The 13,792-nt window shown below is 39.6% G+C and overlaps 1 protein-coding gene across 1 annotated transcript in view; it reads left to right on the top strand.

Annotated features, from left to right (window-relative positions):
* Positions 1 to 4,890, top strand: part of PRR16 (proline rich 16) — a 176,571-nt gene extending 171,681 nt beyond the window's left edge. The window contains 1 exon segment of the mRNA XM_052644242.1: positions 4,135 to 4,890. Within this exon segment, the coding sequence (XP_052500202.1) occupies positions 4,135 to 4,890 (756 nt within the window).
* The last annotated feature ends 8,902 nt before the right edge of the window (positions 4,891 to 13,792 follow it).

Genomic DNA, 13,792 nt, shown 5'->3' with positions numbered 1-13,792 from the left:
ATGTTCAAATGCTTTAGGGTGGGAAGCAGACTGGCGATTATGAGGATCCAAAAGAATATCAAGAAGTGTGAGAAAAGAAAGGGAATATTATTAGAATTGAATATAGGGGGTTCTCAAAGCTAAGAAATGTTCAAACTACCAGACAACTGCACTCATTTCATATGCTAGCAAAGTAATGCTAAAAATTCCCCAAGGTAGACTTCAACAGTATGTGAACCAAGAACTTCCAGATGTACAAGTTGGATTTAGAAAAGGCAGAGGAAACAGAGATCAAATTCTAACATCCATTGGATCATAGAAAAAGCAAGGGAATTAAAAAAAAAAAAATCTACTTCTGTTTCATTGACTACTCTAAAGCCTTTGACTATGTGGATCACAATAAACTGTGGAAAATTCCTGAAGAGATGAGAATACCAGACCACCTGACCTGCCTCCTGAGAAATCTGTATGCAGGTCAAGAAACAACAGTTAAATCTGGACATAGAACAACAGGCTGGTTCCAAATTGGGAAAGGAGTACATCAAGGCTGTATATTATCACCCTGCTTATTTAAGCTATATGCAAAGTACATCATGAAAAATGCTGGGCTTAATAAATCACAATTTGGAATCAAGATTGCTGGGAGAAATACCAACAACCTCAGATGTGCAGATGATAATCACTCTAATGGCAGAAAGTGAAGAGGAACTAAAGAGCCTCTTGATGAAGGTGAAAAAGCTGGCTTAAAACTCAACATTCAAAAACCTAAGGTCATGGCATCCGTTCCTATCACTTCATGGCAAATAGATGGGGAAAAAGTGGAAACAGTGACGCATTTTATTTTCTTGGGCTGAAAAATCACTGCAGATGGTGACTGTAGCCATGAAATTAAGACACTTGCTTCTTGGAAGAAAAGCTATGACAAACCTAGACAGTGAATTAAAAAGAAGAGACAAAAAAAAAGAGAGAGACATTACTTTACCAACAAAGGTCCATATAGCCAAAGCTATGGTTTTTCCAGTAGTCACGTATGGTATGAGTTGAACCATAAAAAAGGCTGAGAGTCAAAGATGCTTTCAAACTGTGGTGTCGGAGAAGACTGTTGCGAGTCCCTTGGACAGCAAGAAGATCAAACCAGTCAATTCTAAAGGAAATCAACCCTGACTATTCATCGGAAGGACTGATGCTGAAGCTGAAGCTCTAATACTTTGGCAAACTGATGCGAAGAGCCAACTCACTGGAAAACACCCTGATGCTAATAAAGACTGAGGGCAGGAGGAGAGGGGACAACAGAGGATGAGGTGATTGAATGGCATGACTGACTCAATAGACATGAGTTTGTGCAAACTCCAGGAGATAGTGAAAAACAGGAAACCCTGGTGTGTTGTAGTCTGTGGGGTTGCAAACAGTCGGACACAACTTAGTGACTCAACAACAACTGATGGCTCAGGTGGTAAAGAATCTGCCTGCAATTCCAGAGGCTCATGTTTGATCCATGGGTAGAGAGGATCCCCTGAAGAAGAGAATGGCAGCCTACTCCAGTATTCTTGCCTGGAGAATTCTGTGGACAGAATAACCTGGTGGGATATAGTCCATGGGATTGCAAAGACTCAGACAAGACTGAATGGCTAACACACACACACACACACACACACACACACACACGCATACATACACATACAACAATATATAGAAGGTAATTAGGAATGCTATCTCATGCTGGCTAAAAAGGGCCAATTGCTTTATTTTCAGAAATCTTGTGAGCCAGTTGTGAAATAACTGTTATTGAAAACTGAAATATATAAACCTATATTAAATAAATTACATTAAAAAGAAAAGTTTTTTGTCTAATTTTAGTCATTCCTATCTATTTTACTACATTTTAATATGTATTTGTACTCCTGAGTTTATGTCTATTCTACTGGTATGGTGGAAACTATAATGATACACCCATGCATGTTTCTTCCCAGTCTCACATTCAGTGATGCTGCCTTACTCCCTTGAAGTTAACTGTGGCATGAGACCACACCATGGAAATTGTTAAACTCTTTAAATCAGGACTCACTCATATCCCTAAGAACCAGTTATTCAACAATTATCAGAACAACATTGAGTGAGACTTTACAAGCCCCCGTACACCATGTTAAATTGTTATGTATCATAGAAGAAATGAGCAGGTATTGAAAGTTTTAAGCAGGGAATGACAAAAACACAACTCAGTGTTTTAAAAGATCACTGAGGTTATAGAACTGAGAAGGGGAGGCAAGGCTCAGATTAGGATCAAAGAAAGGAAGATGGGGAGAAGTGAATGGATTCAGGAGCTAAAATTGAAGGCCTCATGGTACCGGTATTAATCAATCACAAAAGACTCACATGTGGAAGAAGTAAATTCTCCATGTCCTCTCTAACTTCTGGTTGGTTATGATGTCTTCATTTTGAGCCCAATCTTGTGTCAAAGGGCTAACTTCACAGTTGAACACACTTCGGCCTGAGTAAGAGAGGAGGAAAAAGCCTACATATGGAAACATGAGATGAAGGGACTCATTCCATTTGAAAATAAATTATTTTTAAAGTCACCCTTAGCTTCCTTCATCGTGTAAACATAATAGTACATGTACCACAGCTGTGAGAATGGTCTCTAAGATCTGTGACTTCAGAGAGTGTAAATGACAGAGGGTCAAACTTCTTGGCTCTGAAATTGAGCATTTGAGCTGAGACTATGTTTCCCACAGGCTATTCCAGACCATGACTTAACAGCGAAGAGCCTCTAAGCCAGCCGGTTGTAGGAGGTGCTGGATTCCTTAACTCCATGGCTCTCTGCTGGCCCTGCCCAACTTGCCTTAGAAAGACGTGGCCTAGAACTCTGCCACCCAGTTTTCCTGTCTTCACAAGAACTCTCTTACACTCGGGGTTGATCCTGCATTGTGGTGTGATGGGCCTGCAGTCTTACTTGATTTCCTGATTCTGTCTTGTGTCTTTGGCATATACTGAGCAGCTGTGACTTGGATCCTTCCCCCAAGTGGTAGCAGACAAAAGTAGGTTCCTGGATCCAAGAGAATGTTTCATCTCCTTCACCAAGGATATAGGCACCTCTTTCTTCCAGCCTAGAAGCAGCAGATCATTGCCTATGTTTTAGAGGTTAGAGGATTTCTTGCCATCCCCCTAGTGCTGAAGGCTTCTGTTGTGTAAGAAGGGTCGGGAAATGGGTGAGTTTTTGTGCCCAGGAGGGACCCTTTGCAGTCTCTACCTGCCCTCAGAGAAGCCTATGGAAAAAGGGGCACTGAGTGAGAACAGGCTACATTGTGTCTGGGGTCCTCAGGTTTCTGACTTGTCATGATAGCACATTCTGCCTTTAATTACTCTTTAATGTCTTGGCTGTTTTCTTGACTCACTTTTGTATACTACGTCTTTTCCCTGTGATTGGCCACAGATGGAACAGTCTTTGTGTCCTGTCTACCCTCACAGGGTTTGGAGCTCTTTACAGTTCAGTTTATTTGGTTACTTTGTGATCTCAGTTCTCTGATAATCTCTAGAAAAGTTTTGATTTTTGCAGGTTTTCAGGCTTTGTTTCATTTTAGCATGAGATTAATGTTCTCCTATGCTTTCTACAGGGTAAATCAGAAGGAAAGTCCCCTCCTCTGTTTAAAATCAGTTTAGTAACCAGTGGGGAGAAGGGTGCAGGAGGGGCAAAGAGGAGTAAGTGATTAAGAGGCACCAACTACTACATATAAAATAAGCTACAAGGGTATACTGTACAACACAGGGGATATAGCCAATATTTTATAATACATTTAAATAAAGGGTAACCTATAAAAATATCAAGTCACTGTATTGTACACCTGAAACTAACATTGTAAATCAGTTTTAAAAATCAGTTATGTTTCTGTGTTAGATTTTATCTTTGGATACAGCAGAGTCAGGATAGAACATATATATAAATAGCATATTCTAGGCATGTGAAATCATTATGCTATCAAATAGTTGGTGCTCTTTTGGTAAATACTCTAAATTTGTTGAATGAAAACTTAAGAAGAATGGAATGCACCATTCAGTATTAGTCCCTGTTCCCATATCTGATTAAGAAATAGGAAGACACTTGTGGTATATTTTGCTTTGAGTCGTTATTCAACATGATTAACTTGTCCTTTTTACCAGGTGGTTGACCAGATTGATACCCTGACCTCTGACCTACAGCTGGAGGATGAGATGACTGACAGCTCCAAAACGGACACCCTGAATAGTAGCTCAAGCGGGACAACAGCCTCCAGCATAGAGAAGATCAAAGTGCAGGCCAATGCCCCCCTCATTAAGCCCCCAGCCCACCCATCTGCTATCCTCACGGTCCTGAGAAAGCCAAACCCTCCAGCGCCTCCTCCACGGTTGACACCCGTGAAGTGTGAAGACCCCCAGCGAGTGGTGCCCACTGTCAATCCGGTAAAGACCAATGGCACCCTTCTGCGAAACGGAGGCTTCCCTGGGGCACCAACCAAAATCCCCAATGGAGACATCTACTGCAAACCCAGCAGTAACTTGGACAAGGCTCCCGGGCAGCCTCTGATGCACAGACCCGAAAAAGACAGGTGCCCCCAAGCTGGGCCTCGGGAGCGAGTAAGGTTTAATGAAAAAGTCCAGTACCATGGCTACTGTCCTGACTGTGACACCAGGTATCACGTAAAGAACAGGGAGGTCCACTTACACAGTGAACCCGTCCACCCACCAGGAAAGCTTCCTCCCCAAGGCCCTACCCACCCACTTCCCCCTCATCTCCCTCCTTTTCCACTAGAAAATGGGGGGCTGGGAATAAGCCACAGTAACAGCTTCCCCCCACTCAGACCTGCAACTGTGCCTCCTCCCACTGCACCAAAACCACAGAAGACGATCTTGAGGAAGTCCACCACTACAACAGTGTGATGTATGCCATTTAAAAGCTTTTTTTTTGGTTTTTTTTGTGTGTGTTTTTTTAATTTTTCTATATTATAAACATAATAAGTAATGAGCACTTTCTACTCAAGCAATAAAAAGCCCAAATATATTTATCCTGCATTCAGCAGAGTGACATAAAAATCACCTGGTAAGTATGCAGTACGTTGTTTATATCCTGAGTATTCATTGTTTAAAAAGTTACATGATCAGAAACCACAGAATAATGAAAAAACTGAATATATCATTGTTTTCAGTTAACCCATTACAAACTGTAGTTTTCAAAGATTTTGATTTACTATAAGAGATGGGATTAGATTCATTTTATTCATGCCTGACTCATCTATGCATTAATAACATGCCATACTCTTAACTTCAATGTCATGCTTTTTAATAAGAAATTTTAATACTGAAGGACTATTTTATTATTTTTTCTAAAGATGTTTGTCACTAGTTTTGCATAATTAAATGCTGAGGGTGATACAAGAAGGTTTATTTTCTATGCTATACAATTATGATCCTATGTTCACCTATATATGTAATGAAAGATTTGGTCTGTGGAAATATATGTCAATAAACAATGGTAAATAATGACAAAATCAAATGTTCCTCGGAATTAAAATGAAGCAGTGGTTCACTCAATCCCGTGGTAATTTACATCAAAATGGATAGCAACTCTGACAGAGTTTGGAGATCACTGTGAGTATAAGTCAGAATGTTTCAAGTTAAATATCATAATCCAGGTACTAAATAGGACTGTACACATATGATGTGCTTCCATTTTGGTACCTCAAGGATGATCTAGTGCATGCCAGCCCTTGAAGGTCCCCCTCACTCTCAGCATGCCTCCCGGACACCCCATTAGCCAGCTCACTGAAGCAGTGGGATGACTCACCTCCTGCATCAACAAGCTCTCTGCCTCCCTGAGGGAGTCCCTCATTTATAGGAGAATCATACGGGAAAATACAGATGTTTCCGGAACAGGATGTTTTTAGCATTCGCCTTAAGCTGATTCCCCTCAGAGGTGAAATATGCCAGGGTTAATACAGATGTTTCCGGAACAGGATGTTTTTAGCATTCGCCTTAAGCTGATTCCCCTCAGAGGTGAAATATGCCAGGGTTCTTTGTTATTCTATAGAAGGGAGAGAGGAAATCCTTTCCTCCTAATATCCAATAAATGTGCTTCTCTTTAATTTGTCAGCTTAGGTGATACTTACCCAATTCTTAACTACCATGATTGGGACTGATAGTGTGATTTGCCCTGGAGTGAGAAATGGGTTTACTCCCTTAGACTCGTGATGAAAGGTAAGTGCCTGAGCAAAATGTGTCCATAAAGTGGCAGGAATAGAGGGAGTCATCTTTGGTGGAGATTTGATTATTATGCAACTTAAAAAAGAATACTGTAATACTTTTGAATATCTCGGTTTTGATCTCAAAACTTTAATTTTTGCTGCTGCAGAGAGGTACTCTTCAATCATATTTCTTTGTTGCCTTTTTCAAGTTGTATCATAATAATTTGGAATACTATTTTTGAACAACTTCCTATTTAAAGTGATAATATATTTTAAGCATAATTCCCTAAAGAAAATAAGTTTATTTTTTAAAGGAACCATGAAATAAGGGGAAAAAATAGAGATATCATGTTGAAAATTTACTCTGCATGATTTTTGTTGTGTGTGTGTTGGACATGAAGATAATGCAAGCAGAATAAATCCAACTTTTCAGAAACTTACAGAACATAAGACCAGTAATCAAAGACCAGAATGTAAAGTGTATTAACTATATGATCTGTATGTTTAATAAATGTGAGCCAGGTAAATAAATAATTGACTTATTGAATATCAGAATTACACATATATTCTTAATGTTTTAATGTGTTCATTTAGGCTTGTTATAAATAAACCCAGGATTTTATCACCTTTCTAGATTTAAATATTTACATCCTTTCAAATGTCCATCTGGTGTTAGGTCTTTGGATATTACAGTCATAGAAGACTTGCTCTTTTCTCTCTTCAGGCCCTCTTTCTTTCACAGCCAATTACTGTGACCTAATAATCATAGTTTGAGACTTTGAACCTTGTGATGTCTGGGAACCAACCTGGACCTCAAAATTGAGCTTACTACCGGCTGCATATCATCCGTGGAGCAGATAACTCATTTGCAGTAAAGCAAGTTGAATAAACTGGAGGATTTAATCTTGCTGGTTAAGGATCTTTGAGCCAGATGCGTAGACACAATCTCTGAGGTTCAAAGCCATCTCTCTTCCTCAAATTGTAGACAAAGCTACCTCATAAAAAAATCATCTTTTTATGTTTGATTAGTGACATATGCCAAAACCACAACTCCTGTTTTTATTTAACACATTTATAAGTTATTGCCTGTAAAGCTAGGTTCAGCCCCAGCGTTAAGACAGTTACAGTTGTTGACCTTCTCTTCCTACAGTCTATCACTTAGTCAACATTAAATGGTAGATTACAGGAAGTGTTGGACGTTCTTTTTAGTTTTTGTTCCATATGTTCCTTTTTATTTTTTTTTCACTAATGTATAGACTATATTGGGCCAATAGGGTTTTTTTTGCCCAATAATTTTGTAACATTCAGTGGAACTTAGTCATGCCTCTAAATATATATAAACTTGTAAAACATGGAAAGTAATTAACATAGGGTGTCATAATATTTGCCTGGAAATTTGCAATTAAAGTGTCATAAGTGGCAGTGTAGTTTTTGTAATCAGCCAACTCTTGCTTTTGAAATTTAAATTCTGAAATGCAAGTTCTGTACATCATTTATTAAATCATCATAAAACATGGTCTATATTTTTTCTTCCTGAATATACCAAAGCAGGGTTGTTGTTTTTTTTTCCAAATCTTTAAGGGCATGGTCTTTTTTCACATCATGATTTTAACTCTTTTATTCACACTTGGAGTAGTATACCAAAAAGCTGACCTCCATGCTCCTTTGGAAGATAATGTTTCTACAAAATGTAAAGTGGTAGTGCTGCTTATGACTGCATCTCTTTATAGTGAAAGGTAGAACATATGGCTCAAAAAACTGTATCCATTAATTAAATTGGAATAAGAAAAGTAGGCAGAGGCTGAGGTGGTGAGATGGTTAGATAGCATCACTGACTCACTGGACATGAATTTGAGCAAACTCTGGGACACGGCGAAAGACAAGGAAGCCTGGCATGCTGCAGTCCATGCACACACAGCTTAGCAACTGAACAACAACAAGGAAAAGTGTTGTCTTGTTAGTTTAAACACAGATGGTCCCATTTTTGTGATGAGAGGTTATTGTATCTCCACTGCTAAATGGTGAAAAGAAAAGAAAGTTGACCAAAGTTCTCTTCCATCTCTCAGTAGTTATAGGAGTTATAAAAGGAAATAAAACTGATTTTTTTAGGCCATGCTTAAGCTAAACATAAAATACCTGCTAAAAAATGCAGGACGTGGAAGAAAAGAAATTCCCCACTCTTCAGTCTGATTATATTCATACCTCCTCTTATTAGTTTAATAATAGTCTATGAAAAAAATGTCTGCTATTAACTGAAGTGATTTAATTAACCTAAAAAATCTTGTGTTTGAATCATGCCTGCATCTAACTGCTTAATGAATAAAGGAACAAGGCACTGTATATTATATGGCTTTCTTTAGACAAATCAGTAGTTCCTTTTAACACCACCAAGAACAGCAGCTACACAGTCTCTGAAACTCTGCAGGGCGTTTTATCTGCATGTTCTAATTATAGTTCTTGGATGCTTCGTGAAGAAAAGGCTGAGTAGTTCCACATGTAATTGTTCTGGGAATGATGTAATCAAGTCTTGAATCACCACCTTGACTGAATTTTTTCCCATGGAATATAGGCAATAACGCAATGTCTTTCCCATGGAATATAGGCAATAACGTATTTGTCCTGGTTCGGGTTTCTTTCCCCAGTTTCTCTGGTCTTTCCCCAGTTTCACATGCTGTAATGTACACTCATATTTATAGCAAAAGATTGCATTGTTGTGCATGTGTACCTAGTGATGTTTTCTAAGTGAGGAAATGCTTTGTGAGCCATAAAATTCCATATCACATAATTAAGTAAAGTACACAGAATCTGATGTTTACTAGACACTGTTGCAAAATCACAGACATTTTTTGAGTCCATATGGAACTGTGACACTGTATTCAAATTTTAGACTAAACCTTTCACATTTTTAGAATTGTGTAAGTCGCCTGATTCTGAAATAATGATAGGTGTGATACTGCCATTTGGGCAAGCAGCAGTGTTGAACATAAAACTGCATTGTTGTTGTTTGGTCTCTAAGTCATGTCTGACTCTTTTGCGACCCCATGGACTGTAGCTGACCATACTCTATCCACAGAATTTCCCAGGCAAGAATACTGGAGTGGGTTGCCATTTCCTTCTCCAGAAGGTCTTCCCGCCCCAGGGATCAAGCTTGCATCTCCTGCATTGGCAGGCGGATTTTTTACCACTGAGCCACCCAGGGTAGCCCATAAAACTGCATTAGCTGCATTTTAGTGGAGCATCCCTTATGAAGGGTGTTATTTCATTGGAAGCACTTGGATTTATCAATCTGGTCTTTTTGGATAAATCTAGAGTGGGACATAAAGAAGCTCTGCAAACAATATTCTCTTTAAAACATAGTTAGATCAACCTGGGATATAGTACTATGTGAAGACCAAGCAAAATACATAGGAAACTTTGCTTATGACTTATGAATTCCAGGCTGATCAAAGATGGGTAAACTAATATTTTTAATGTTTTCTGAAACTTTACATGCAGTAGTAGTTTTTTCTACCTCTCATATGAATGTATAAAATAGAAATTATTATCCTGATTTAAAGTGAAGAAATCCAAGACCCCAGTTTCAGTGCTTTGCCAAAACTGACCCCTTAGTAAATGACTGGCTGGCATTTTGTTAATAGTACCAGCAGGACTTCCATGTTTTTTTCTCCACAATATCAGCATTTAATTGTGTTCTTTAGAGCCCTGAAATTTTCCATTTTTTCCTTTGTTCTGAGGAGTTATTTTGACTCTTGAAAGGGGATGTCTAATATTATTTTGACATTCCTAATATGTTTGATCTTTGCAGAATGTGAAAGGGATTTCAGGCAATTTCCCTACCATCAAAAATGAATGAGCTGTTGAATAATTCAAGCTTCATTTTCTCATGTGTTATACCAGAGGCATTACCTTTCTGGTTTTTTATCTTAAGTTCAAAGGCTGTCTATTACTTTGGATTATTTTTCCCCTAACAAGTTCTGATTTCATAGTATTAATACCATTTGACACTACCTGTGTCACTTCCATTACTGGTATTTCATTTAGAAGTTTCATCTGTTTAACATTGACCCTGACAGCTGATAGATCCACAGAGTGGATCTATCTAAAGAACCAGTGCATTAAAGCTCTAATAAAAGCATTTCCATCCTTTTGTTATTAGACTATAGATAGGTTTTTTCAACTATTTGGTGATGTAGTTGTCAATTATCCTAACCACCAAAGGGAATTTGGGGTCAGCTAAATAAAACACTGTGTGCCCTTGGGTAGGTTAGAGTTGATGTTGACAATACATGATATCTAGCCCTTATCAATGGCTTGCCTTGTGTCATTCTCCTGTGTGTTTTTGTGTTATTTGTTGCTCACAATATCATTTTTCCTCCTAAAAATGCAGTGTCTTAGCTGCTGTATTATTATCTACATTGTACAAATGAGGAAACTGTGTCACTGCTGTTTAAGGTCATAGAGCCAGGCGGTGGTCACAGCAGGATTGTAAGGCAGGAGGTCAGCTTCCACAGCCCACATTGTCCACCCCTTCTCAGGACTGCTCAAAGCACAGCCCCTGCATTGTGCACGGGTCATCTATAAAGCTTACAGACATTTAAGTGAAACTTACTTGAAGGATGCTGGCAGATAGTAAAAACATAAGCCAAGATAGACTAGTGCATGCTGTGGTAGCAAACAACTAGTATCACAGAAGCATTGTGTTGTTTCTCGTTTACTCCAAGTTTACCCTGAGTCCCTCAGACTCTCCAGGGCAAGTCTACCTCAGGTGGTCATTCAGTGATCTGGGCTGGGGTGAGTGTGTCTCCAGCACCTGGCCATGTGTCCTCTTCCAAAATCACCACAACAGAAGGAGAGGAGACTGGAGAATCTTAGCTGTACTTTTTCCTCAGTCCTTGTTTGTGTCATTGGCCAAAACTAGTCATGTAGCCCTTTCTGTCATCCCCATGTCCTCAAGAAAGGAAAGGATATCCACATATTGGTGAGTACCAGTCATGTCAACCATGGTTTCCAAAGGAGTAATTTTTTGGCATGTGTATAATGCAAATATATTACAGACCTCCTTTTCTTTCCTTTTCATATTACTTGACATTTGTTTAATCTCACCATAAGTTACAGTGCCATGTCAGTTTAAACAAAGAAGGAGAGAAAAGACGTGACTCTAACAACAGCCTTGCTAAAAATTTAGTGGAGGGAATTGACAGCATTTATGAAGATGACAGGTAGATTTTATCTCAACTTTAGCTACCATAATTGAATTCTGAGATTATTCACCAACATACATGTTTCATTTAAGCATTTGTGGAGTGCAATTTTTGAATGAAGAATTTTTCAGTGAATTAGGATACTATATGAATAGCTATCCTCATAATGATAGATCAACCTTTGACAACTTATTTACCCCAACTAGTAAAAAAAATATGACATTCTACCATAGATAATGTAACTTATGTCATAGATAATGTAACTTATGTCATGTTTATAATGTTAATTTATAGGATAAAAGTGTAAATTTGAAACCAGAAGATCTGGATTTGAAGTTCAATTTTCCCATTTCCCATGTGTTCTTGGTCAAATTACTTAACTATGTCTGAAGCTTGCTTTCAAATGAGGATTCACAGTGTTATTTTCTACCTAATAGGCAACCCACTTTAGTATTCTTGCCTGGAGAATTCCATGGACAGAGGAGCCTGGTGGGCTACAGTCCATAGGGTCGCAGAGTCGGACATGACTGAGCAACTAAGCACAGCACGGAGCTCTTGGGTCACTATCCTCTTCCCTTGTGTGTACTCGGGGTTCACCCAGTCCTCCTTTACAAAGTAAGAGGCAAGAAGATTAAGATCAGCAGAAGGATGCTGCAATTTCTCAAACCCCAAGTGAGTGTATATGGCATCAGAACTATAGGCTTCCACTCTTCTTAGGCAGCAGTGCTGAGAGGTAAAATGGGTGAGGCAACACGGATAGGCAATTTTAGGATTCAAGAAGTCTGTAACCTTTAGTACAATCGAACAGATAAAAATCACCAAATCATTCCACCTTATTCTTTACATACATCAGAAACACATCCCAAACTCTTCCTCTAGGCTGGTGCTAAGTAAATTATGTGTGGCAGCATAGCTAATTACTGTTTACTTTATGTCTTGTTTTAAATTCCATTATATTATTTGCATAGGATGAAAGCTCTGCTGACACAGAGTGAGTTACATACTAAGTTCCATCATTCTTCTGCTTTATTTGCTCAAATTCCCACTATTTTCCAGCTCATGTCTCTCTCCTGATGTGCATTTCCTCTGTCTTATTTTGCTTATACCTTCATGAGGTACTTGTTCCCCAAATTGCCTGGCATCACACATATTATTTCTACCAGAGTAATAGTGATAGACTAACCGTCCTCCACTAGCACCCAATTTCCTAAGACTTTAGGAAAGTATGCATGTATACTCAGCCATGTCCAACTCTTTGGGACCCCATGTACTATAGTCCTCCAGGCTCCTCTCTAGGCAAGAACACTGGAGTGGGTTGCCATTTCCTACTCCAGGGGATCTTCCCAACATAGGGATTGAATCTTTATCTCCTGCAACTCCTGCATTGGCAGACAGATTCCTTAATGGTGAGCCACCTGGGAAGCCCTTGTATTTCTCCTCTAAAGGATACCTTCAACATGTTGTTATAAGGCCATAATGATTTAATAAATGTGAAAGTATTTTGCTAATAGTAAAACCTCACACAAATGTAGGTCAATTTGTACTTCCTACCAAATTGCCATGTTCCTTAATACTCATGGATTGATTTGTCTATGCCTAGTGTTCTTGCCTGGAGAATGCCAGGGTTGGGGGAGCCTGGTCGGCTGCCATCTATGGGGTCACACAGAGTCAGACATGATTGAAATGACTTAGCAGCAGCAGTGGCAAGCCGCTCCAGTACTCTCGCCTGGAAAATCCCATGAATGGAGGTGCCTGGTAGGCTGCAGTCCATGGGGTCGCGAAGAGTCAGACACGACTGAGCGAATTCACTTTCACTTTTCACTTTCACACATTGGAGAAGGAAATGGCAACCCACTCCAGTGTTCACGCCTGGAGAATCCTAGGGACAAGAGAGCCTGGTGGGCTGCCATCTATGGAGTTGCACAGAGTCGGACACGACTGAAGCAACTTAGCAGCAGCAGCAGTTTGATGCTCAGTTCAGTTCAGTTCAGTCACTCAGTCGTGTCCGACCCTTTGCAACTCCATGAATTGTAGCACGCCAGGCCTCTCTGTCCATCACCAACTCCCAGAGTTCACTCAGACTCATGTCCATCGCGTTGGTGATGCCATCCAGCCATCTCATCCTCTGTCGTCCCCTTTGCCCCCTGCCGCCAATCCCTCCCAGCATCAGAGTTTTTTCCAATGAGTCAACTCTTCACATGAGGTGGCCAAAGTACTAGAGTTTCAGCTTTAGCATCATTCCCTCCAAAGAAATCTAGGGCTGATCTCCTTCAGAATGGACTCATTGGATCTCCTTGCAGTCCAAGGGACTCTCAAGAGCCTTCTCCAACACCACAGTTCAAAAGCATCAATTCTTCGGCACTCAGCTTTCTTCACAGTCCAACTCTCACATCCATACAT

The sequence above is a fragment of the Budorcas taxicolor genome, chromosome 7 (genome assembly GCF_023091745.1).
Source record: "Budorcas taxicolor isolate Tak-1 chromosome 7, Takin1.1, whole genome shotgun sequence".
In the NCBI taxonomy this organism is placed as follows: domain Eukaryota; kingdom Metazoa; phylum Chordata; class Mammalia; order Artiodactyla; family Bovidae; genus Budorcas; species Budorcas taxicolor.
This window is presented reverse-complemented; position numbering and strand designations above follow the sequence as displayed.